At 41.7% G+C, this 26,576-nt stretch overlaps 1 protein-coding gene across 8 annotated transcripts in view; it reads right to left on the bottom strand.

The window, feature by feature from the left end:
- The window catches only part of KCNJ15 (potassium inwardly rectifying channel subfamily J member 15), a 37,410-nt gene that overhangs the window by 9,683 nt on the left and 1,151 nt on the right, over window positions 1-26,576 (bottom strand). The window contains exons 1-4 of one of the 8 annotated variants that reach the window (XM_079974933.1): window positions 17,995-18,306; window positions 17,586-17,657; window positions 11,473-11,530; window positions 9,043-9,174 (exon numbers count right to left, since the gene is read on the bottom strand). The exons of 1 other annotated variant lie outside the window; for it this stretch is intronic. In XM_079974933.1, coding sequence (XP_079831059.1) covers window positions 9,043-9,059 — 17 coding nt within the window. In that variant the 5' untranslated portion in view covers window positions 9,060-9,174; window positions 11,473-11,530; window positions 17,586-17,657; window positions 17,995-18,306. Of the gene's footprint in view, window positions 1-294; window positions 375-9,042; window positions 9,175-11,472; window positions 11,531-17,585; window positions 17,658-17,784; window positions 17,905-17,994; window positions 18,307-26,576 lie in introns of those variants that run through there. 6 more of the 8 variants (XM_079974935.1, XM_079974934.1, XM_079974936.1 and 3 more) reach the window with 6 other exon arrangements.

Below are 26,576 nucleotides of genomic sequence, written 5' to 3'. Positions count from 1 at the left end.
CAGAGTGAGGATTAAGCTGTGAATTTCCAAAACAATGCAAAGCATTTTCCCAGGATTGTGCCGGGGGTGAAGGAGCTCCAGGCTCTCTCTTACACAGTTCAACACCCCAAGCATCAGCCTGCCCCTGTAGAGAAGGGCCACAGCCTCACTCTTGGCCACTGTCCCCTTGGCTCCAGTGATTTTGCCATTTTTCTCACTGTGTGTCAAGGCAGTGTCTTCTCTATTATCGAGGTTATAAAGCTCTGCATTTCTGAATCCCTGACCTGTTAAAGAAGCATTAGAATAGCATCTCACCAGTCCTTGGTGCCTTCCTCTTTCCATTTGTGTTTCTTTATTAGGTAACATTCACGTATCCACTTTCGTCACTTCCTTTCTTATCCTGGAATGGATCCCATCCGATCCTGGCTTCCCCCCACCCCACCCCAACTTCCTGCATTCTGTTTCTTTCATCATCTCTCTTCTCATGTGATCCTGAATTCCTGTTGTTTATATCCTTAAAGCCCACAGAAATCCATGGAGGTTTATTTTTTCCCTTGGCAGAAGTATCCCCCCTCCCCTTTTCCTCTGCCATGCTTGTCAGAATAGGGGCTGGTTGCCACAAGGGGCCATTGGATACTCAATTTTGTTGCAATGGTGGTAGCCGCACTAGGAAAAGACCCTGAGGCAAGCAGTAAACTTATCCTCAAAGGCTAGTTGCATCCCCACCTCCTCCCTCCAAGCTTGACTGACTTCTGCCTGGAAGCATGAAAGATTGCATTCTTTCCAAACCTCTGCTTTGTTTATTCCAATATTCTCTGTCGTAAGACTGGATATTCCAGTTAACTCGCAGAAATGTGCCGTCCACTTTCTTAGCCCTGTCAATGTCACTTGATGTACAGTGGGGCCAATGAGCTCTCCAGCCCAATTTTGAACTGAGATGATTTTTTTTTTTTCCTTTTGCCACATCAGTCATCAAATGCTCCCCTGCTTTTCTGCTGTGACACAGAACAAAAATAAAAGAATGGGTATCTCTTTTCCACTGCCATCTCATACGATGGGTACGGGATAAATAAAAGATCTATGGGCAACATTTCCATGAAAATTGTGAAGTTGGGGTAGGACAGAGATCGCAATAAAATAGATGCCTATATCCCTGGAAGATGTGGGCAGGGCAGTGGTGAAGCTGGATTATTTTGTACTCTGGACTTAATGGTCTTATGATGGTGTTGGTTAGAGCTATAAACAGCCATGCAAAGCCAACAATTGTCATTTCTCTTTCCACACCAACATTCCATATTTTACAACTGATATGTTTGGAGGAACGGAAAGAGCTTGCCAACACTGCTTAACAACAACAACATCTCTGAGCACGTGCAGTTTTGCATTTGAAATGCACTTGCCTCGTAGCACCGTCCTGATGATTACAGGAATTATAGTTTGGCAAGGTGCTGAAAATCCCAAAGCTTGCCCTGTCTGTTGTGCACAGAAACATGATCATAGAATTAGAGTTGGAAGGGACCCCGGGGGTCATCAAGTCCAACCCCCTACAATGTAGGAATCCTAACTAAAGCATCCATTACAGATGGCTATCCAACCTCTGCTTAAAAACCTCCAGTGACGGAGAGTACACAACCTCTCAAGGGAGTCTGTTCCACTGTCAAACAGCTCTTGGGGTGACATACAGTGATACCTCAGGTTAAGTACTTAATTCATTCCGGAGTTCCGTACTTAACCTGAAACTGTTCTTAACCTGAAGCACCACTTTAGCTAATGGGGCCTCTTGCTGCTGCTGCGCCGCTGGAGCATGATTTCTGTTCTCATCCTGAAGCAAAGTTCTTAACCTGAAGCACTATTTCTGGGTTAGTGGAGTCTGTAACCTGAAGCGTATGTAACCCGAAATACCACTGTATACTAGTTTATGGCTGGTGTGTCCATATTTCCTGAGCTGATTGTGTTTCTTTGAGCAACATTTTGCAATCTGTGGCTCAGTTACTTGTGTCACCCATGTCTTACTAACACAAGTGTTTGTGGCAGGTACTAGCTAATCTTAATCAATGGATAAACTTCGATGTTTTAAAATACCTTCGGCATTTAAAATAGCTGTGCTTCCTTGTAGGCATATAAATATATTCCAATTATACATTTGCCAAACCCCCCCCCCCAAAAAAAAACCCAGTTTAACCTCTTGGATATCAAAGAATGTTCATATAGTTCTGTTTAGAGCCTTCTGTTGGATAGAAGGTTAGTGTATCAAATAATATCTTATGCCTTCATGGAGACTTTATGGACAAAGCATTCAGCAAATCCAATAGGTTTATGGCATATGGCTTGTCATCATAAACTATTTATTTTAGGAGTCATCTCAATTGATTTGTGTTAGATGTATGAGTGGGTGAAGCTTTTAGGATTACAGTGGTACCTCTGGTTACGTACTTAATTCATTCCGGAGGTCCATACTTAACCTGAAACTGTTCTTAACCTGAAGCACCACTTTAGATAATGGGGCCTCCTGCTGCTGCCGTGCTGCCGCAGCACGATTTCTGTTCTTATCCTGAAGCAAAGTTCTTAACCTGAAGCATTAGCGGAGTCTGTAACCTGAAGTGTATGTAACCCGAGGTATCACTGTACTGCCACAATCCATGCAACAGTGAAAGGCTTGCAAATTGCTATTGTTATTTAGTGACCAAAGAGCAGGCTGTATTACATTTGATGTTGGTTGACCAAAATTGTTTTTTCATGGAAATCAAAACCGTTTTAAAATGCAGTGACTCTTACATCTGCTATTTTGTTTAGCAGCAGGAGTTCTAACAAAGCTGCTGGAATAGAGACAACACCTTACACAAAGAATCCCCCATTCCCTGCTGCGATCAGACGATTATTATTTTTTACGTTTTATTTTATGAATGACGTTTCCGGAGTTGCAACATTCTCAGGCCTTTTGCTTCTCTCTTGCCAACTTCCTTGAATTTGGACACCTTCACAGTGGATCTTCATTAGCACAGCTTGACATCCAAAACAGAGTTCAGTGATTTTCCACTTCTCCCTCTCTCTCACACACCCTTGCCCCAGTTCATGCTGTGTGAATATTACCTGCCTTTTTAAGACAGAGTGTTTCTACAGATATTAGCACACTGAAGAGCTAAACTTTCCATTCCTACAGCTCCACGTGCCAGATCTCAACTGCAGGTCACCAAGAGATTTTATCATCTGCATGCCCATGCAAAAACAACACTGAGCATTTCAGCTCTGTATAAGTTTACATCTTCAAAGTGCTAAGCAAACATTAATTAATCCTAACCACAGTCCTGCAGAGAAGGCAGTATCTATATCCCCATTTTACTTACATAGGAGGAAAGGAGCCTAGTCATATGCAGATCCCTGTAATGACTGGCTAGCGAGCCAAGAACAAAACTCAGGCATCACTCCCAGCCTTTCGCTTTCTTGCAGTGCTCTAGTTTCAAGTTTCCCCTTTCCCCTTGATTTTTGATGGGCCTCCTGCCTGGCATCACTTTCTCCATACTCTAATCTCTCTTTTCTTTTCAATGTCTGCACAGACTCCTGCTTATTAATTAAGAGTGACACAGAGACAAGTGCCTTGTCCTGCTACCCCCCAGTCTGGTGATCTGTTAAGCTCAGCATAGTCATTCTCCTGTCAATTAAAACAGCTTGCCCAGAATGGTTGGTCTTTTCTACTGCTATCTCTCGGCTTCTTCACATGATGCAGCAATCCATGACATCATGGAGCTCTCTGTGTGCATGAAGGCTCATTTGTTTATCATTCCTTAAAAGCATATAGGATAGCTATCAGTGCTACAGAGAATAAGGCCCCCATCTGCACTATATATTTAAGGCAGTATCGTACTACCATAAGCAGTCGTGGGAAACTGTAGAATCCCAGGAAGTGTAGTTTGGTAAGGGTTCTCAGAGTTCCCTGGGAAGAGGGATTCACCGTTAAACCACTCTGGTAATTGTATCTCTGTGAGGAGAACAGTGGTCTCCTAACACTCCTCAACAAACTCCCAGGATTCTTTGGGGAAAGCATCACATTAATAATATTCCAGCTGTTAATATGAAACCAATGCAGTATGGGCTATGTATGGAAAGTTATTACAGGTTGTGTGCCAAGATGAATAATGCCAGGCTTAACCCTGCAAAACTGGGACCTAAAGATTTATGCTGCACATCACCCTAAACTGTATTGTTATAAATAATACTATTAATCACCGCTTGATAATACTATAGGCATGTATAAGTAGCACATACTTATTTGGCTTAATATCTAAACAGTGTGCCAATCACACACACACACACACACACAGAGAGAGAGAGAGAGAGAGAGAGAGAGAGAGAGAGAGATATTCCTGTCTTTTTATAGCACTTGGTTATTAATGAATACATTTCATGCTCCAGGACATTTTTGCCAATGGCAGGTATGGGCTAGAATGGATCCAGGAGTTCCCTGGATTCCTGGTTTGCCATCCAAAAATGGAACAAACATTGCATCATTGGGGGAGTTGTTATTTTAATGTGGATTCCCGGACTATTCAATCAATTTCAACTGCATTCAGTGGGACTTCCCAAAATTGTCTCATTGTTTTATTTCATATGCTGGCCAGCCTAACAGATTATTGAATCCAGAAATGTATTTCAATAATTTTAGCACAATTTTGTTTTGTAGCTTTGTTGTAGATAGTATGGCATGGTATTTTCTGCAGTGATTAATCTCCCAGAGAGACTCTTCATTAATGAACTATAATTCATTATTTTGCCAGATCTGTTAGGCTTACGGATGAGAAAGACATTCAGTATTGTTTTGTATTTAAATGTGAACTCACCTCATTTGCACTTTCTGCAACAATATGTAAGCCAAAATACAGCTATACTTCCAAATATGCCCTTCTCATTTTATGGTGCAGTTCATCAACCAAAAAATTAAAAACTAGAGGGGAATGTGCATAAAAATTCATATTAGCGAAAATATCATTATAATGCTTTATAGGAGGGGAAATTGCTTCCAAAAATGTATGTATTAGACAAAAATGTATAAAACACATACTGTACTAAGAGGCTGGTGAATTTTCATGAGAACAAAAAATTAAAAATTTTTTAATTCACACCGTGACCTGGAAATGTGGTGAATGGAAGGTAAGACCAGAAGACTAAGAAAATTGACAGATGGGGACCATCCTTAGAATGGCCACCCTGAGTTGTAGCAGATACAATTTTGGTGGGCTGCTACTTTTCATGTGTATGTGTCAAATTTCATTAAGTCTTTGTTTCTCTCTGTATCAGCACTGCTTCAGCGTTTTAAAAGGATGCAGACATATGGCAGGGGCTCAAAAATATCACATGCAAAGATAGGAGGGGAAACTTTTACCCTCTTTAGCACACAATTTTACATCCTGCAGTTAACGTTCATTGAATTGGTTTTTGACTTCAAAACATATGAGCCATATAAAGCAGTGCTTTTTGATAATGAGTTCCGATAACAAGTTTATGATTACTTCTGAATTGCACTATAGCAGTAACACCCATAAAGGAAAAGTCATTGGAAAGTGAGGGCCTTTTTGTACACATGAAATTAAGAGTACTGCAAATACAGTAGTGAAATGGAACTGTGGAGAACTACCTAAGCAGATTCACTGGAATGCTTTGTTTCATTAAATCTGGGGCACTTTCCCTTCCCCCCTTAAGCTCACAGGTTTTCATTCATAGAATAGGAGTGTTGGAAGGGACCCCAAGGGTCTTCTAGTCTAACCCCCAGCAATGCAGGCATTACATTTGCAATAGACACTTCTTACACCAGTTTTAGTAGTCTGTGCATTCATTCCTGAGACTGGTCTTCACATCAAGATTTCACGCACATCAGAAACGGATCTATTTTCTTCTGCACTGCCTGTCAGCTGCAATCTCAGTTGCAACTTCAGACTAGACTATATATAGTATCCATGGGGACACACCAATATCACTGGATGCACAATGCCCAAAAGTTTTAGTAATTGTTACAACAACCTTTAAAGATCAGAAAATATCATTATCCCCATTTTGCAGATGGAGAGGATAGCTGAGGCAGAAGTTTGGCTGGTCTACCCGGGGAGTTTGCTATTAAGGTGACAATTGAACTGGGGGGTTAAAGAAGACAATCCTCTTACAGTACAATCCAGTGCATGTTTACCCAGAAGTAAATGCCACTGTGTACAACAGAGCTTACTTCTAGGTAAGTGTGCATAAGAACGCAGCCATTATCTATAATGCTATAATGACCTAAAAATCTATGGTGTTTTAGTGCACACCTGCCCTTGTGTCTAATTCTACACATGTATGCCAGCACTAGTTGGTAGGATCAGGCTCTTTCAGTTGCAATCCATCCAATTCCACACCCTCCCACTTCTATTCCCCACTAGTTCCCCAACATTACATTCTACTGTGGCTAATATCCAACTCAGGATGGTTGTTCCTAATATCCAACTCAGGATGGTTGTTCCTCTGCTTAACCTTCTGTGTTTATAGCTTTGTTGATAATCTCAAAGCTATCACTTTCTCTACTTTACACAGTCAGCCAATCCCCAGTAGTCTTAGTCATAGGACTCTCCCCTTCGTCTCCAAACTCAAGACTAGCTGCCCTTACATAACAAACCCATGAAGTAGATATTTTATGCTGGAGGAATTAAGGCACAATGAGTTGTCCAGGCCCACCAGGAATTTCACCCTTCAGACCACAGTGTTTTGAATTTTTATGTGTTATGTGAAGGTCACAACAAGGTCTGTATTTCAGCCAGAAGTCATCAGTGGCTGAGCATCCCCTGGCAAGATACACAAAACAAAATTGATGAAATGGATCCCAGTCCAGAGAAGGTTAACCATGACTAAGTCCCACGGGCATCAGTTGGGTTTCAGTTGGTTACGACAGATAATTTGACCACTAATTTCAGTGAGACTTGAGCATTATTAACTTCATCCAGATTGGAGCCATTGCCTCTGAGCACAGCAGCTCCTCAGGGTGGGGTGAGTGGCAAGGCATCCATGATATATGGAGTGGTATATTAGCCTTGCCACACTTTCGGAAATTAACCACTAGCCATAGCTCTCCAAACCAGGAGATTCCTAGAACACAGGATTATTCCACACATGGCATCGTCCTTGCAAATCTGTATATCACCATGTATCTCAGTTTCCTTGCAATCCTGGGGCCTTTCATCTTGAGCTATTTATTTCACCATGGAAATGTGCAGCTGTTGGCATTTGCCCTTAAAGTAAGCAAATTGCCATATGGTTGTGCAGGTGTCACAGTCACCTTGAACGACTGCCTGTGACATGAATGATGCCACATTGGCCATCTTACTGATAGAAGAGGAGTTTTCCAGTTAAAGCAACTACCTAGAGGAATGGTGGATTTTCTTCCTCTGAAGGTCTTCAAGCTGGACTGTGGGGTGATATAACTCCGGATTTCCTGCAGCAAGCAGCAGGTGACATTAGCTGTCCTACAAGGCCCTCCAACCTTTTGATTTAAGCAACACCACTCTCTCCCCATGCCAGTTCCATTTTTATGTTATTTATCATTAGTAAAACTTTGGAGCTGAGCATCCTTGCCGCTGTTCCCAGCAGACACACACACACAAATTGCAACTTTCATGCAGAGGTCTGTTCAGCAAAGCCCCACCACTTTGCAAACGTTCTTTTCTTCTTCTTGCAGCACAATTCAATGCAAGCTTACTCAGAAGTAGACTCTGTACAACGTGCTCCTTAGAAATAGTGTTTGGCATTTCTAAGTAGCCACAGTTATATGAAGTGTGCGCCTCCTCTCCATTTTTAAAAATACATATATCATAACAAAGTCTATTTGAATATTGTGGATTTTAGCTTTATACTTTGTTGGTTTTTTATTCCTAGGTTGCTTCCAGATAACCTGCTTAATGTGTACCCATCCTGATTTGTTTGTGGAGAGATTAAACAATGCTGTATCAAGCATGTATTGTGTTGGCCTACACTTTCCTACCACTTTCCTTATTGCAAAAAGTCCAATCATTCGTGGAAGCAGGTTTGTTTTGCAACAACTCCCAATCCATAATCTAAATATGCCAGTATGTGAGCAAATGCCATTAAAATAATGACAACATCCATCTGTCAATCTATCTATCCACACACACATACACAATGTGGTGGGGCAAACCACACATCTCTTCTGTGAAAGAAATCTTGTGAGAATATTGCCCAGAGGCTAAAGAAAAAGAAGAACCATGGGTGATATGTTCACTAGCTAAGCCCTTCTGAAATATTTTGGAGATAGGAAAGTCCTTCCTCACTATGGAGGTATGGAGGCAGCGATTTCTGTCCCATTCTGTGTTCCTCACAATCAGCACTTGTTTCATCTCTCCACAATTTGGCTTCTGCTAAAACCTTCCTTTTTTGTATTTCTAACTGCTGTGGACAAAACTAACATAATAAATTATGAAATTCATTTCAGTGCATATCAGTGGAAGGGAAACATCAATAACAGTTATAGCGAATCCTGCTACATGATTGCTTACATGATTTCCATTCCTGACCTTGGGTGCACATGCGAATTGGGGCCATTTCTGCCCCTGTGTCCATTTATTGAATTCTCTGACATCCCTACTCTTCACACACTTATCTTGAAACACACCCAAAGCATAAATACTCTACATTTAAAAAAACAACAGGGTTGTACCTTGGCATGGCTTTTAATTGAAAGAGAGACATTCAATCCCTTTGTATTTTTAAGAGAAGCCTTCCCAGTTCACAAGGCTAAACACACCCCTGCGCTAAGCACATAAAAACATGAAAATGTTTGCATTCATTTAACACATACGCTAAATACAAAGAAACCCATGGAATGAATTGCTGTTTATGTACACAAAGGAAAGGGAATGATTAACAATTGGCTGAAATAAACTTTGGGGTAGATTGTTAAAGCTTCAGCATGGGGCCTACACAAAATCTATGGCTGGTGCTCCTATCACTCATGACCACGGCTCATTGCTGGCTCTCAGTTTGGGAAAGCCTTTGGTCCTTTGGGCAAGGCCCCTTTTGACGCAGGCCTACCTCCTCCTTGCTGCCATTGTCACCTGCTTTTGCTCTCCTTGCCAATGCTGCCTTCTTGTTTGCCAAGGAGAAAACTAGCGAGCTAGTGAGCAGTGACTGCTTCCTCCTCCTTACTGCACTTGTTCATCCTCTCTGGAACAACAAAGGAGAAAGCAGCAACAGTGAGGAGAAGGAGCAGAAGCTAATGGGGTCTTTGCAGTGTGACATCTCTTCAAACCGCTGGATACCAGCAGGTGCCTAAAAATACGTCAATCTCTGACACCAGCCTTGCCTCAGTCAAGAGAACTGCAGGTGCTCAAATTCACAGACAACACATGCAAACACTGACTGGCCAATTCATTTCAAAGGAAGAACCTGAACAATATGTGCGTATTTTTATGCATGCACATATTTATGGATGCTGCTTCTGAAAGCAGTGAATCAGAGTCCAAACCAAATCTTGTAACACGCACATGCACACACACACACACACACACACACACACACACGTGTGTTGAATTGTATTTTTTTAGATTTTTTTTTTATCTATTTAAATGTGATTTTTTTTGGGGGGGGGGTTAAAAAGAAAAGAAAAGAAAAGAAAACAGTACAGCTTAATGCAGAAACAGGAAGGAATGGACTTATGATTGAACACTTCCAAAAGTGTCACTGACCAGAAACAGACTGATTCATCCATTCCCATTTCCAATCAAAAAGAAATTCTGTTTACACATTCAACTGGAGTCTATAGCTTTCCTCCCTCCTTCTAAGAATTAGTACAGCTTTGGAGATCCATTAATATAACTGAGCTTGACAAATGTCCATGGTGCTTTCCTAGGACAAAACTCTTTTTAAAAAATCAGCTTGTCTTCTAGCAAAAATTTCATGATCCCGTTTCTAGATTATTCTTACATATATATTTTTCTCACCAATCTATGTATGTGGTCAATTTATAGTTTAAAATACTTTTTCACACGCACACCCATATATGTTTTCCACTGAAGTCTGTGCTTTTTCCGAGACCCACCCAAATTCCAGTACTTGGCTGGTGAATGTGCCAAGTTTTCTTGCTCTCTATGCAACGAATGGAAAAAAAATGCCCCCCTTTTTTCCATTTCTGCACATTCTTGGAGAAAGGAAGGAAAGTGCTCCAGAGGAATTTGGTCCTACCTGTTGTTTCAAATGTGAAACATGAAAGTATCTCAGAGCAAGTAGCCTGGTGCCTGCAAGTGAAACTGTGTTCTACAAGAATCACTGAAATTGAGTATGATTTCCAGAAAGAAGCAGAGGAGAGTGACCATGTTTCAAAAGAATTATAAAACAAGAAGAATGCAAGATCCCATGATTCTTTGTTCCAGTTCAATACTATGTCAATGAGTCCCTTGAATTCATTGATGTTTTATGAGGGAGGTGAAAACATCAAAGCTCAACAGGGAAAACTATTGAGTTTTCCATAATGAAATGATAGCTTTCAGCTGCAGCTTCACATCCTTTCTTTAATGAAAAGCAAGTTAATAGATTTCAGCATTTCATGAAAGGCAGAGAGTTTGGCTGTCTTTTCCTTATGCTTGAAGCATAGGAGACAAGGGATGAATTTGTGGAAGCTGAGTTGAAGGATCCCACATACTGGCACTGTTTTCAGATGATAACTCTCCCTTTACCTCCTGAATGGCTTTGACTTTCCAGACCAGCATGCTTGACGAGTGACCAGCTCACTGACAATGATGCTTTTCCTTCTCTGCAAGGACATTGCCTGCTGCTGGATGTTAGCTTGCATTGTGAGTTTACCTAAATCTCTTTCTCACTTCTTGAAGATGCAGCCAGCATGTCAGGGTAAGATAACAAAGAAATAGCCCCAGAGGCTTCCAGCACTGCTCTAACCCATACTTCCCCCCTACAGAGGCCTTCTGTAGCTAAAATGACACCCACTTGAGGGAGTTATCAGCCCACAAGAGGGAACCCCAAAGTTTGCTGGAGTACAGCTTTATTTGGGTGTGGGGCATCTCTATGAGCATTGAGCATGGTCAATAGCCACATAATGCTGACTAGCTCTTGGTTGGAGGGAGAGATGGAATGCAAATAAGGCTGCAGTCCTATCTGGCTGTAGGCCCCATTAAATTCAATAGGTCTTACTTCCACTCAAAGCAGGAAACATGCTTCAGAGAAATAGAAAAAGCTGGCTGGAGGTGCCAGGGGATAAATGGAGCATATTTATAGATGACCTTGAAGTTCTCACTTAGATTAGGACAGGTGTAGCATTTTTTTCCAGGACAGAGAGAACATAGAATCAAGTGCAGGAATACCAGAAAAGACAGTTAGGCTATAGGGAGAGTAATAGGTTGGGGACAAATCATGGCTTAGGGTAGAGAGGGGACACACACATGGCTGCACGCCTATCAAAGAAACAAGGCTGAGGAAAACAGACAGAGAGTGAGAGGCAAAACAACTTACACTCAGCAAAACGTGCGCCCAGCTAACCAGCAGCCTCTTCCTGTTTCTTTTTCAGGGGCTGGTGGATGGGGGAGAGGGAAATAGCAGCAAATGCTGTCAGAGCCATCAAATAAAATTACTTCCACCAGGTCTCATTCTACATCCTAAGAAGAGTTGAGTCATCCTTTTGCTCTATTTTGTGTTATACTACTGCTACTCTGTGTACGGTGATGCTTCCTAAAGAGTTGCAGATTGTTGCCATAGGAGGCAGGAATACCTCTTTGACCTCCCAGTCTATGTGCAGATGGAGTCAGTGTGTTTATTCCCTCTTCTGAGCCGCATAACAGAGTGTGCCCCCTCCCCTGCATATCTGGTGTTGGGTAGGACTGCTGACCAATTTGGGGCCAGGGACAGCAGGCTCCTGCACATCTCAGAAATGTAAGGCTTCCCCTAGGGAAGTTTTGCTAGCCTTCTGTGATAATATGTGGCATCTTCTTCGCTTTTCTTGCTCCACTTTGTCCTCCAGAGCCCAAAACAAGGCAGCAATGCCAACTAAGTGTTCCTGCTGTTGTTTTAGTTCAAACTGTGCCCATCTAGTTCAGCTTAGCTCTCATTAATGTAATGGGAAGGAGGGGTGGCGTCTCTATAACAGCAGAGACCCCCCCCCCATTCTATGCTGCAGATACAATTCAAATCACCCTTGCCTGTGGTTGTGTGTCAGTGAAGGGCTTGGTTCCAATTATTGCAGAGTTAAATGCATGCTTAACTGTCCTGAAGCATGTGAGCAACATCTAAAAATTAGAGAAAACAATGGAGTCCAGCACAGCCAAAATCCCTTCCATAGAATGTGCATCAAAGAACCTTCAGAATGCTTTTAGAAACATAATTTGGGGATTAGGTGGTAGCTGACTATCCTTTGTTATGGAAAGTTTTGCAATGCTACATTTCAAAAGAAGACAGATGAAAACCTCTGCATTATCAATTGCACATAACTTCAGCAAAATGAGGTGATGTGGTGCTTGTTTAATTACATTTCATGCTATCTTATCTTTATTACTGTTCTTTTACAGTCCTTTCTCTGCTCAAAAGTTCAACAATCTTGAGAACGTCAAACGCTGAGTCCTGAAACGATTGTGCTAAATAATGTAGGACTGTTCACTGTCGCTGAGCAGATTTCTATAATCAGATCCAGGCAATGGTAATGTGACAATCGGAACACATAACAGTGTGTTTCATTGACTTTTCCAGGACTAAAGGAAGGTGGGAACTTACTATGGTGTTTTCCAAGTCACCTGTTGCAACAGAACAACAAATATTAGCCTTTGCCAAATACTTCAGTTATGTACTAAGGCTGATGATGGATATCAGCTGAGTTGAGACTGGTGGGAACAGAACATAAACACTGATATGGCAGTGCAGTTGTGGAAAATAAGCATACAAGGAATGGCCATTAAGATTCTACAAATGATTTCTAAACCTAAATTCAAAGTAAGTGGTACCTCAGGTTAAGTACTTAATTCATTCTGGAGGTCCGTTCTTAACCTGAAACTGTTCTTAACCTGAAGCACCACTTTAGCTAACGGGGCCTCCTGCTGCTGCTGCGCCGCCGGAGCACAATTTCTGTTCTCATCCTGAAGCAAAGTTCTTAACCCGAGGTACTATTTCTGGGTTAGCGGAGTCTGTAACCTGAAGCAAATGTAACCTGAAGCGTATGTAACCCAAGGTACCACTGTACATAAGATGAATTTGATAACTACAGTACCACAGTGTTGTTGTTCTCACACACTGTATGTGGTTCTTGATTGGGCAGCATAGGATTTCTGACTGTCCACACCATACATTTACAGCACATGGCTTCCCCAAAGAATCCTGGGGGTTCAGGGTGCTGGGAATTGTACCTTTGTGACATAGCTACACTTCCCAGAATTATTTGGTGAGAGCTATGTGCCTTACATGTGCTTTAAAAGTATGGTGACCTTCTGCTGTCCCATGTGTTTGTCTAATAGGGCATGCCTACAAGTATGATGCATGGGCAGAATCCAGCCAAATTTAAATCCCCTTAGTGTCCATCAGAGTAAGCAGGAAAATATCATAGAAAGAAACCCCAAATGGGAAGACTAAAGGATGTGGCTGGGCCATGGAGTTCTGGCAGTGTGAAGGCAGACGACAGGTGCAAGCCCTCACTTAGGCTAACAGGGTGAAAGGAAGCAAGCAGCCTGCTTGTCCTTATTGGGGGGAGTAAAACAGGGGCCAGGAGTTGCATGCTATAACCATGCAGCCCTGTCCCAATTTTGCCTCCTCCAGGATCCTTTAAGGTATGAGGGGGTCTGTCACCTTGGGTAGGTAATGGGATAGTAGTGCTTCCACCCATTCAAAGAAACCTTTCAAAGGACTCTTGGAACTGCAAAGGGTGCAGAGGTCTTCAGAGATTACAGCATCCTGAAGTGGGAAGAAGTTATGGTTGGAGATGTACAAATCATTTCTCCCTCCCCATGCTTTACCACTCTGGTTTGGGACTAGGTAAGGAGCTTAGCTCTTCAAATCTGAGTTGTTCAACAGAAAAGTTTCAATACGGTCAGGGCAGAGCTTAATTCTTTCCCAAGCCTGAACCTGGGTGGTGTAGCTATGATCTAACAGAAGAAGGAAATGGATGAAAGGATGAAAGATGAGTGGCACACATCTCCAACTCCAGTCCTCCTCTCCCTGCAATCCTCTAAACTCTTAGGGGTTGTCTGCCCCCTTCTTCACTTTAAAGGGTCCTCTGTGAATGGTTAATGGAGACTGAAGTGGAAAGCACTTTCTCCAGCACAAATTAACCTTCCTCCCACAAGCTGTGACAGAGGAAGCTGTCTTATGCCAAGTCAGACTCTCAGTCCATCTAGCTCAGTATCCAGGGGTCAGCAAACTTTTTCAGCAGGGGGTCGGTCCACTGTCCCTCAGACCTTGTGGGGAGCAGGACTATATTTTGAAGAAAAAATGAACAAATTCCTATGCCCCACAAATAACCCAGAGATGCATTTTAAATAAAAGCACACATTCTACTCATGTAAAAACACGCTGATTCCTGGACCGTCCGCGGGATGGATTTTGAAGACAATTGGGCCAAATCCGACCCCTGGGCCTTAGTTTGCCTACCCATGGTCTACACTGAGTGGCAACAGTTTGAGGCAGGGGTCCTTCTCAGTCCTGCTTTGATTTGCCAAAGGTTGCACCTGGGACCTTTTGACAACAAAGTATATTCTTTTCTACTGAAAGACAGCCCTTCTCATGAAAGGGACAGTTCCATATAATAGCTTATAGGATCCTGGAGCAGGGAGTCCCTAGGTTTATGGGATGTGCACCCACCCCCAATGTTTCACCCGTTCTCACACAGAAATCAGGAAAACAGCAAATCCCCCCCCCACTTGCTGTGCTGGAGGATTTAAGGCAGGGGTGGCCAATGTGGTACCCTCCAGATTGTTGCTGGACTCCAATGCCCACCTTGACCACGGGCTCTGCTGATTGACGTTAGGGTCAACAACACCTACAGGGCACCAACATTGGCTACCACTGGTTTGATGAATGTTTGCCCCAGCGCCATTCTCAATGATACAGCAAGAACGGGAATTTCCCCCTTATTTATTCTCCCTTCCTGGCCATTCCTCGGTGTCTCCCATGCTGTAGAAACAAAATAGTAAAGTGCTGCTTGAGTCTGTAGTAACTCATTCATGAGTGTTCCTTCTTTCCAGTAGGTTAGAAACAGAACAGCAGGGCAGCAGCCTTCAAGCACTTGACATTTAATGGGTTCTGTGAGATGGCAAACTTTGATTTTAACTCTTTAATACAGAAACTTGTATCTGGTATATTTCTGTGTTTCATTTCTGCATATAGAGAGACAGACAAAAATACTTTGGGGCAAGAGAGAAAGGAGAAATAATATAAAACCGCCAATATTTTACTTAGGTGGCTTTTTTAAAAAGCCAAAAATGATTTGAAACACACAGTCTCAGGGCAGTATGTAGAATAGTTAATTTCTGTTGTTTTTGGCTCAACACCTCAGCACTGTCTGGTACTTCAAGGTTTAGCTCTCTCTTTCTTACCAGAGGCTGCCGGCTGTCTGTGTTAGCTAAAGATATCTGGGGCAATAAAAGTGGAAGAAACAGCGCTATCTATAAAATCAGGACAAACAAAAAAGAAGTTTGGAGTCCCTGAGTTTATGATTGCCACATTGACTTGTTTCTTTGCTTGACTGAACAAGTTTAAAAGATCTGCTTTAACCTGTTTTAACCAGGATCAGATACAAAACCTGAACCTTGGACACATTTAGGTCTGTCCAAGCCAAATCTAAAAATGTGTACAGTCTTTGGATGTGTGTCTTGTGTACTTGTTAGAAGTAACGTAATTCTGGGTTGGCCACAGACAATTTGTGGTGCACCTACCTCAATGGTTCTTGAACAATTTTGGGGGCTTTTCTGAATTTTTTTGTCATCAAGAGCCCTTTTACAAATTACTACGGAAATTACTGTTACTAATTTGATTTCTTACTCCTCCCCACCCCCCTTCACCCCGAGGTCCTGCGAGGGAAGCACATTTTGGACACTGCCACTAGTTAAAGGAACAAGGTTGTTTGGCGTGATTTGTACAATTTTGTTAGATTGTGTTGTAAGCTGCCTCAGAGAGCCTTTGACTGAAAAGTGACATGCACAGAATGAAGTGGTCAACTTAGGTGGTAGAATTTTGGACCGTACCTTTTCAGAATTCAGTGGGGGTGTACATCTATGTGTCATAAATTTGATTGCTCTACATAAATGATTTCCTACATGTATTAAATTTCCTACAGCATTAAAACTTCATAATGTGCTGGTTTAGGCAATTTTTAAAGTGCAGGGAGTAGTCAAAAATTTTGCCTCTCACCTGCAACAATCTAAAGTAGTTTAGTCTAGAATTCTTAACCTTAGTATTCTGACATATTCTGTGTTATGTCTAGGATGAATCTTATTACATTTTCCCCAGATCCATCAGGATGTGCTAAATGTTTGGGATCAACACTTCATGCACACAAATTTTCAGTTACATAGATATATCATATCTCAGACAAAACAATATCTATGTAGTTAAAGAATTCAGGCCAATGACTACTGTTTCTTTCTCTAGGCCTTGCATGATCTTCAGCATACAAATGGATGCCTGGTCATAGCATTTTTATTTACAGGTTTTTTAAAAAAGAAACTTACAAATTAACATTGTTTAGTGAGCTTTTCTCACTTTTGAAGGTATATCAGAAATCACAAAATGCTATTGAACAAACCTAGCAAAATCAAAAGCTCTATACCCCACTATTTGTAATGGGAGAAAAGTAATCATGTACTTAATTCTGCCATATAAATGAACGGAATTGAAAGTAAGCTGTGCACTAAGATGCTTATCTAGTTGCGAACTAAGGCATTTATTTATTATGGTATTGTTTAATGTTCATTCCTCTGTTTAAGATTGATGGCTTAAAACATGAATATTTCAAGATATTGAAAGTAAAGGCATCATGATTTGAACAGCAAAAGGGCACAATTTATATCAATAAATCAAAGAGAAAAAGGTCAACCCGTTGAAGTTAAAAATAGCATACATCTTCCCGTTTCGCATTAAACATCTAGATCTGTTGTTTTCTGGAATTAGCACAATGTGGAAAATATTAATTTCGCTATAAATCTGTTTTAAGGCGTACGTTCTAAAAGGGGATATATGACTAAGTTGCCACAAATTAATGGTGGGCTTTGCAATTCTATCTCACTTTTCATACGCTTGGAAATAAGACGGTCATATTCTTCATGCAAGTGTTGTTTATTTTATGCCTCCTTATAATTAGTACAAAAACTCTTGTGGAATACCTTCTTATGCACATAGTTAATAGAGACTTTAAAGAGTTCTGATCGAGTTAAGAAATACAGCAATTAAAGATGATTTTTTAAAAAAAACCAAAAGGAAAAGTGAACAGAAAAACAACACCAGGGTCTTTGAGCAGAATAAGCATTTGGAAACAAAAAAAAAACAACCCAATGGCCCAAGAAAAGGACTGGCAAAGTAAAGTTGAGGAATTTATCACCGTCACCACCCTGTAGCACCTCAGATCATCAGGATAACCCATCAAGACTACATACCTTTATTTTTCTTTCCCCAGACAGAATTTCATCAGCACTCAGCAAGCTTGGCTTCCCAGATAGTTTGAGTAACTTTAAAAGGGATTTAAAAAAAAAGAAATAATCAGGACAAGTCTTAATCATCAGCTTTGCATTTCTGTGCAGTGTTGTTCAGCTATTGCTAAGGAACTATGCATTCCTCCTTATAATTTCCTCTTACCTGTAAAAGAGCAAAGTTCAGATTCCTTTCTTGAAGTTACTCTCATGTCAAGCTGGGTGGCCCTTCCTTGAAGGAGTGTGTCCCTCAGGTAATGTATCTGTGCGTGCTTTTGAAACCCCTCCTTCCCCTCCACACTCCCACCCAACGTCCCCTCGTACTTGCTGTCAGTCAAAAACAAGTTAGAAAGAGCCTTTTCTGAGTTGGAATTACCTGAATGAGGAAGCCAGAGGGAGGGAAGGAATCTGAGAGGAGACTTTGTGATTTCAGCAGCATGTCTTAAGGAAACCTACAGCGAAGACCAGGAAACCGTATAATTCTAATGAATTCAACACCCTGTCAGGAGCTGAGCAAATACCTGATTGAAAAGAAACTGATGTACTTTCAGAGGATGTCAGTTAATCTTTGAAGAAACTTGATCAAAGTCCCTTCATGACCTTATTGCCCAAATAAACAAGTGTAAAAAGCTTTGAATAAATCTTGATATTATCCTTTTTAAAAAGAGAAAGAGAAATGGCTGAATATTCCTTCCTTTTAGGGAAATGGCAGGTTGATTGTGAGGCAAATACACAGCAGGTCTAGCTTAATGTGCAGGTCTGGTAATAACCATGGACAGAGTCGATAGCCCAGAATATCGATGGTTCCCAGCTGATTGCTGGCATCGCTGTTTCTTTTTGATCTCTTGTGTGTGGCATTTCCTTTGTTATTTACAAGAGATGAGAATTAAACACTGGGAAACACTGAGTGTTGAGAAAGAGAGCTATATTTTGCCACTCTTAATGGTTCCAGGATGTCTTGGGCATTATGGTTTTTGATGTGATTTCCAGAAGTAAATCAGTAAAATGTAGAGCGAAATAGGAGACATTCGCCTTTCAGAAGACTCAGTCTGCTAGCCCTGGAATATTGTTCTCTGATATACACATTACCTTTCACTTTTTTTAAAAAAACCCACTTGTTTACAAAAACAATTACAATTGATTTGTGGCCCTAAAAAGGGTCCCCAAAGCAGCTTTAATAAAAACACAATTATAACCAATTCAAATACAATAAATCCGGGAGCAGAATAAAGAAAGCACTAACATAGCCACCAATAGGAGAACAACAACAACAACAACAACAACAACAACAACAACAACAACAACTATATTCAGATTAAAAGCTAGTCTCAACAGTATGCCAAAATAGTAGGAGTATGTAAAAGCCCCAGATGAAGCACTAACCTAAAGTGAACGGCCCTACTTTGGGGCTATTCAGGCTATTCAGAATACAAGGCAATTTGGATCTGAGGTGAAATAGGCTGGTCCCAAAGTTCTAGATTTGCCTCAGAGATTTGGAAGGGTATTTTAATTTTTAACTTTTTCTGATATGTTTGATACATTTCTGAACCTCCTTCAAGCACTCCCAACCTGAAGAAGCAACTCCCCCAATATCAACCATCTCGGGTCCCAAGATCAGCTGGGCTGCCGCCTGATTGGTAATGGCCTGCGGCAGGGCCTTCTTGGTGGTGACTCTCCATTTGTGGAATACTCTCCCTGGTGAGGTGCTTCTGGCTCCCTCACTGACAGTCAGAAGAAATTCTACTGGACTTGCCCCACCCCAGCCAGCAGTCGCTGCAGCTTTTAATAAGTGAATGTAGGGAAATGGTTAACACAAAGTTTGTTGCAACATATCCACTAGACATCCACTATTGCTCCTTCCAATTCCCCAATTTTTTAAAAAGTAAATAATTAAACAAAAAAGAGTCGGACATGACTAAACGACTAAACAACAACAACAACAACAACAGAAATGTATTATAGAGAATCACTGTTGCTTGTTCACTCACCCCCCCCCCCCCCGGAAGGTCACAAAACAAATACTAAGCCTAGACGCAAACACAAAGTTCCTCAAAGTAAGAAATGCTCCCTGTTGCTGCCCTGGCCTTCAGGGAAACAACTTTGAGCAGGCTTAGAACCAATGTATGATTCTGTTAGGCTAATGCTACTACATAGGGCTGCTTTTGAAGTAGTCCTGACTCCTCTCATATCTGCTATAGTGGCTGTGCAGGGCAGGCCTCACAACAACAAATGGAGTAAAAGCATTCCTACCAGGACTGACTATCCAGCAGCCCAGTCAGTCACATGGCTTTTCTGCTTAGAGACACATGGGAAGAACCTCTTTCCAAGCTACAAAGGCATGAGCAAAGAGCAAATGAAAAACACAATCAACCAGTGACATAGCATGGGTTGCCAGTGCCCAGGGCCACATGGAGGGGGTGGGTGAGAGGCAAACGAAGTACACATGCACATTCAACTGCCTAACAGTGTCCATGTCACCCAGGAGATTGCAAGCCCAGACATAAGAGAAGAAGAGTCATTCTGTTGTCTGGAGAGGTCACTTTCTGTTCGCATGGAGAAGCCATTTTCAGTGGAGCCCAGTGATGGAAGTGCACTGCTGTATTGAGGCAGCACTGGGTGTTGAATTTTTTATGCCCCTAACAATTTTGGGCCCAAGACAACCGCCCCTGTGCCCCCCACAACCACGCTACACCAATAAAATGAACTTTTGAGAAACAAAGCATGGTTTGTGCGATCATCTGTGGTAGTTAGTTGAATGGCTAAATTTACTGCTCTGTTCTATAGTATCGGTGGATTGTGTGCAGACTTAAGCAGGCACCCGGATAAAGAATTATCATGTTATCAATGCATAGATAGCCAGAGACCTTTCCTTTAAATTACCAGCGTAAACAATAAACTTTTATCTAGGGATGGTTCCTGGAGGCCCATAAAATGGCCTCTGACCCTGCTTCTGTTTTCATTAGAACATTAGCCAGGGGAGAGGGACAGGCTGGGGCTGGGCATCATTCCTTCTAGTAGCAAATGCAGGTGGTTGCGTGTCCATCAGTCTGGAAGCCAAATGAGGCAACTCCCAAATAAGGGAAGAAGTTTCAACATACCTGGAGGGCTCCCTAGATATATTGGTAAATTAAAAGAAATGAAATAAAACCCCAAAGGCCTAACAAGTACCTGTGAGGGCCTAGACTTCCAAGAATGTTGATAGCAGTTGCGCCTAGAGGGTGTAAAGGAAGTTGGGCGGCTGTATGAGGGCTCCTCCAGAAGACTGGTTTTTCCCCCCATTCTCTCCCCCCCCCCCAGTTATCAATGCAGAAGAACATTCTTCTTTTGCCTCCTAGTACAATTAGCAGTCAATCCAAGCTGCAATGCATTCCAAATGCAAATCTTGAGGAATTTTCCAACACAAGGTGACCTTTATCATTGCAATGCCATAGGGAGTCAGGGGGATTTAGAGAGCAAGTATGGTGCAGTTGTAAGCACGTCAGACCAGGGCTATTCATGAAACTCGCTAGATGACCTTAAGTCAGGTCAGGCCCATCACTTACTCTATTCCACTCTTTGTTGGACCACAACTCCCATCATCCCTGACCATTGGCTAAACTGGCTGGGGATTATGGAAGTTGTAGCCCAACAACACTGGGGACTCAAAATTGAAGAGTACTGCTTAGTCTACCGCACAGGGCTGTTCTGCGAACAAAATGGGGAAACCATGCATGCTGGTCTAAGCTCACTAGAGAAAAGGTGGAGTTAAAATGTGTGTGTAACATATGCACCTTCAAATTGCCTCTGAGTCCATCAGTTTCTCAGCAAGCCAGATCTCTTTGCTAAAAATGGAATGAGGCTTTCCAGCTAGCTGAGTATTTAACCTTTCAAACTTTTACGGCCTGTGAAAGATGGAGTTCTCAGTTAGTGATTCTGGAAGGAAATATCGCTGCATGGTGGTCTAAAGGACTGTCATCTGACTCTTCTCAGAGACTGCAAGATTTAGGGCAAGTTTTGTTGAACTACTGGACTTGTGTAAATACTTGGACGATAGTGTCAAGAATCAAGAAAATCACTGAGACTACCAAAAGTTAAAGTTACACTAACACAGGGACAGGGAACTTCTATCCTCCAATCCTTTTCATCTGGTCCTCAGGGCACTAGCCAGGTCTCACCCCTAACCTACCCTGCTCCACACCCTCTGTGGGTGGCTTTTGCCCAGCTACAATATGTCATTAAACTGTTATAATACCCCTTGGTCCCTGGGTGGTGGATAGAGAAATGGGTGTGTAGAACCCACTGGTTTTTTGTGTGGCTGGAATGTGGTCTACAATATAAAGGTAAGAGTCGCATCCATTGATTCACTCATTTTTGCCTATGACATGCACATATTTTTTTCTGGTCTCCACCAACCACCGGTATGCAGCCCCCATGTGCAAATGTAACCCTCAGAACTTCCCCCTAACACTAAGGAAAAATTGCTTTGAAAGTGGCACAGTGACCCCAAATGACTGGTAGGCACATGTCTTCTGATTGCCACTTGCAAAAAGGATGTGGGAGTATCTGTTGTCTTTGCTCAAGCTGGTACAGGCTTCCTGGAGTGCTGTTCCTGGAGTATTAAAGCTGTTGCTATGAGAAGACCCAACATTTTCCCAGCTCCTTTCCAACCCCATCCTCAGTCGAAACCACAGGCTTGATGAACTTGCATAGTGATGACTCTCCCTTGCTACATACTTGCTACCTTCTTTAAAATCTATGGAAAAATGCTGGCCATGGGGGACAAACCTATGTGGGTGTGGGTGCGTAAATACTTCAAACCATTATGACAAGTATAAGGAAATGGCAATGAATTATAATCTCGTCCAGATTTTATATACAGTATCTGAAGAAATCTGTAATGGTAGAAAGAAGTATGAAAAAGTTAACATGATGGAACTGGCGGAAATGACTGGCAGAATCCGAGACCAGGGAGAAGAGTCGGTGGAAGAAGATTGGAAGAAATTTAAAGACTATTTACAGAAACATTGTAAAATTAATGAATGTTAGAAGGATGTTGGAATGAAGTTATGTGGTTTTAGCAGAAATGTTATAAGGGTTTAGGAAAAAATAGACTGTTAATTGGTGAAAGGAGGGAAAGTAAAGTTACATCATATTGAGATAAATTACAGAACAAAATTTGGAAAAGATGGAAAGGATTTGCTGAAATAGTTAACCGAATTAGAATACAAAAAAGGGAGGTGTGAGGAGGTCAAGGAAGCAAGCAAATGAAAGATAAGTCATGGGAAGATTAGTTGTGGTTTTTTTTCTTTCTTTCTTTTTTTCCTTATTGTGATGTGTTGTTTTGTTTTAGTTTAATATGGTGTTATTACTTTTACTTTTGCTTTTTGTAACCCTTAAAAACTTTAATAAATATTATTTAAAAATAAAAATAGAAAAAGTTAACGTGATCAGATTGTGATCAAGGGGATGAAAGGGACATCCTTTTAATCAAGGTGAGACAGAATTACCTCTAGAATTTTAGGTACCAAGTGTATCCAGGGCAGTGAGCTGCTCAATTGTTTCCATCATAGCCCCTTGTTTTCACATGTTCCAAAACACAGGAAAATGTTGACCTTTCCAGTTACATATTTTATGTGTTTAAAGCTTAAAGTTAAGGGTACAACATGTCTCTTCAAACCCTTTTCATGGACACAGGCTTTGATTCAGGTTATTTTTACACTTACTTTCTCACCCATCCTTCACAGAATGTGAGCTCTCCACCACCATACACCCACAACCACACACACATAATATAAAGGCCCACAAATATGGAAATCGTGATTTTCAAAGGTTGTAGGATGTGAAAAGGTTTGTCTTTAAAATTTACATATTTCCATTGATTATCAAGTATTCATTAATCGCCATCATTATTACACAGATACTGGCAAATTACCTGTCAGTATGATGGACTGAATGTTCCTTCACACACAAAAGGTCTGGCTTTGATTTATTTCTCTAGAAGAAAGTGGAGAGGTTGATGTAGCTGCTGAAAGACCACAATTGTGGTCTGAAAGAAATCTCTTCCTGCCCAACTTCAAGAGTTTTACAACCTTCTCCCTGGAGGTCACAGGAACAACTGACTTGGATGGAGGTGGGGAGTAGAGATAATGGATAAGGACTATGATGAAGACCTGAAGAGGAACATTGAGTCCTAATGCCTTGCAACTTTCATTGTGCTAAACATAAGTGGTGTGTCTACAGATGCTGTAGGAGATGAAGCACACCACTGTGGAAGTCTAGCATAATCAAAGGACACAACAGCAGAATGGAATTCATATACGATGAGTAAAATGGCTCTCCTTAGGATGGGTGGCAAATGTGTGTGTCTCTATGCCATGTGTCACAACAGAGACCCACTGCAGCCTTCCTGTTGACCATCCAATGTCAGGAGTGAAAGGCAGATTTTCTCCTCACTACTTACTCTGACATTACTGCTTCCATATAACACCTTTGATTATCAACTACTATGGCAACAGATCAACAAAACTTGGACAACTCTTTCATTATACTAAAGGGCCATTCTTCTAACAAAAGAGAATATTCAAAGCTACCTACTGAAAACAAAAACAAAAAACTTGCTATCTAGTTAACAAAAGACTATCTTCTTAACAAATGAAACTGAATATTGGATGTAACTTCTTACATAAGGTCTCAGTGTAACTGTAAAGCCTACCTTCACATATGAAATGGTACAAAGGGATAAGGAATTTGAGCTACATGTTGAACAGTAAAATATGGAACCACACATCCATATTTATTATGGTTCTTAATCTTTAAGCTAGACTCTGGCTCTTTCTGTGCTAAACCTTTAAAGCAGAATCATTTAGTCATGATTTCCTCCAAAGAAGTCTGGGGACTATAGTTTTTTAAAGGTACTAGAAGTTGTTAGGAGACCCCTATTCCCCTCACAGAGCTACAACTGCAGAGCAGTTTCATTCCTTTTTCCCAGGGCACTCTAGGAATTGTAACAGAGTGAGTGCAGATGGGCCTTAGACAAGACATCAAATAGAAGACTTCTTCAATCGATTTTATTGCATTAGCCATATGGCCATAGCATAATATACATAGAAATAACAACATAAAATGGGGGTGGGGAGGTAAAAGTGGATGTCGTCCTGGGCGAATACTTTGGAAAAAAAAATGGGGATAACAAAAGTAACAGGAGATTTAAAACATCGAGTGACAGAGAATACAAAAACAGGTTCAATTGTGCGGCGTATCGACTACATCTGTGGTATTTAAGAAGAAGTTGGTGCCGCTTCCCTCTTCATCACACTAAGCAGGAAGTTAGCTGTCATCTCAGTAATCCAACAGTCAGAATCCTGCAGAAGAAGGGGCACTATCCAAGGCTGGATTGGGAGATGAAGCTTATTCATGAGAGGAGTTAGAAACCGAGATCTTTCATCTGTCCAGTTGGGACAGAAGAGCATTACATGTTCCATAGTCTCCAGAGCCATGTCATTGCAGGTGCATGTTCTATTTGTGATGGAAACTCTGGAGTAACGACCCGACAAAACTGCTGTAGGAAAACAGTTGAGACGGGCACAGGTAAAGGCCCTTCGCTTGGCCTCCGAAGGAATTGTGAAGCAGTATAGAGGGATCCCTTCAGGGGGTGGAATAGCTAGGGCTAGGCCTGAACACGGCCCTCTCGCATGGGAAGCTGTGTTAGAAAAGTCAAGTTGCTGTAGCTTCTTTTTGATTGGAGGTAGGGCCGCCGGGCTAATACACTCTAAGTTAAAAACAGTTTTGCGGTTCAAATTGAGAAGAGAGCGGAATTTGAGATTAATTGTGGTTTTCCAAGGAGAATCATGAATATCTCTTAGGATCAGATTGGAGAAACCACCTCTAATTCGAGCATCCGATGCTAGTAGGTGGGAGCTATAGGAAATGGCTCGACTCCATGCTCGTTTTTCAATTGAGGGCTGGGCGAACTCAAGTCGTAAGGCTGCACCTGAGACACATCTCGGGACGCCGGAAAGAGATCTCAGAAACATGTGAAGTGGGCGATCCAAGTTACCTGATATTGCTGTAGTCCATACTTCGCAGCCATATAATAATTTAGGGACAACTTTGGCATTAAATATTTGAATTGCTGCTGGAAGCTGTTTGCCGCCCTTCTGGTGATAAAATCGGACAATGGCATTAGAGGTCGTGGTTGCAGCAAGAGAGGCAGATTGTAGATGGGTGGTCCAGGAGAGATTATAAGTAAATATTAAGCCTAGATATTTAAAGGCTTTTACCTTTTCTAAGTAGCCACCTGTGATCTTAAGCGGCTCCAGCTTGAGTTTGCGGGAACGAGTGAAGTGGAGGACTTTCGATTTTTTATAATTAATATTAAGAGCTTCCGCCTTACAATAGGCGATAAATGCATTAACTGCATTTGCTAGGTCCACAGCTGTTCTGGATAAGATGACGGCATCATCTGCATAGAAAAGGGAAGCAACGGGGTGGCCTGCTAAGTGAGGAGGATACTTAGTTGCTAGCTTCAAAGGGGAAAGAGCATCATGAAGATAAAGATTAAACAGTAAAGGGGCCAAGAGGCAACCTTGTCGGACGCCCCTAGCCGTTGGGAATGGAGTGGTAAGGGAGCCGTTGGGACCAATTCGGACGCGAGCTGTGGTGTTTGAATAAAGGGAAATAATTAGGGAGAGGAGGTGCGGATCAATTCCCAGATGGGCAAGTTTGGACCATAATCTCTGCCTAGGAATGGAATCAAAGGCGGCCTCCAGGTCCATGAAAGCGGCAAACAGGTGGCCTTGCCTTGGTGCAGTGTATTTACTGGCAAGGTGATAGAGAGTTAAACAGTGGTCCATGGTTGATGCTGACTTCCGGAAGCCAATCTGTTCTGGCGGTAGAATGTTTCTCTCATGGACCCATGAAAGAAGTTCTTCCAGTAGAACAGCGGCAAATATTTTCCCCGGAATAGATAGTAAACTGATG

The sequence above is a fragment of the Podarcis cretensis genome, assembly GCF_951804945.1.
Source record: "Podarcis cretensis genome assembly, chromosome: 4".
In the NCBI taxonomy this organism is placed as follows: domain Eukaryota; kingdom Metazoa; phylum Chordata; class Lepidosauria; order Squamata; family Lacertidae; genus Podarcis; species Podarcis cretensis.
The sequence above is the reverse complement of the archived record's forward strand: the minus strand, read 5'-3'. Positions and strand labels throughout refer to the sequence as shown.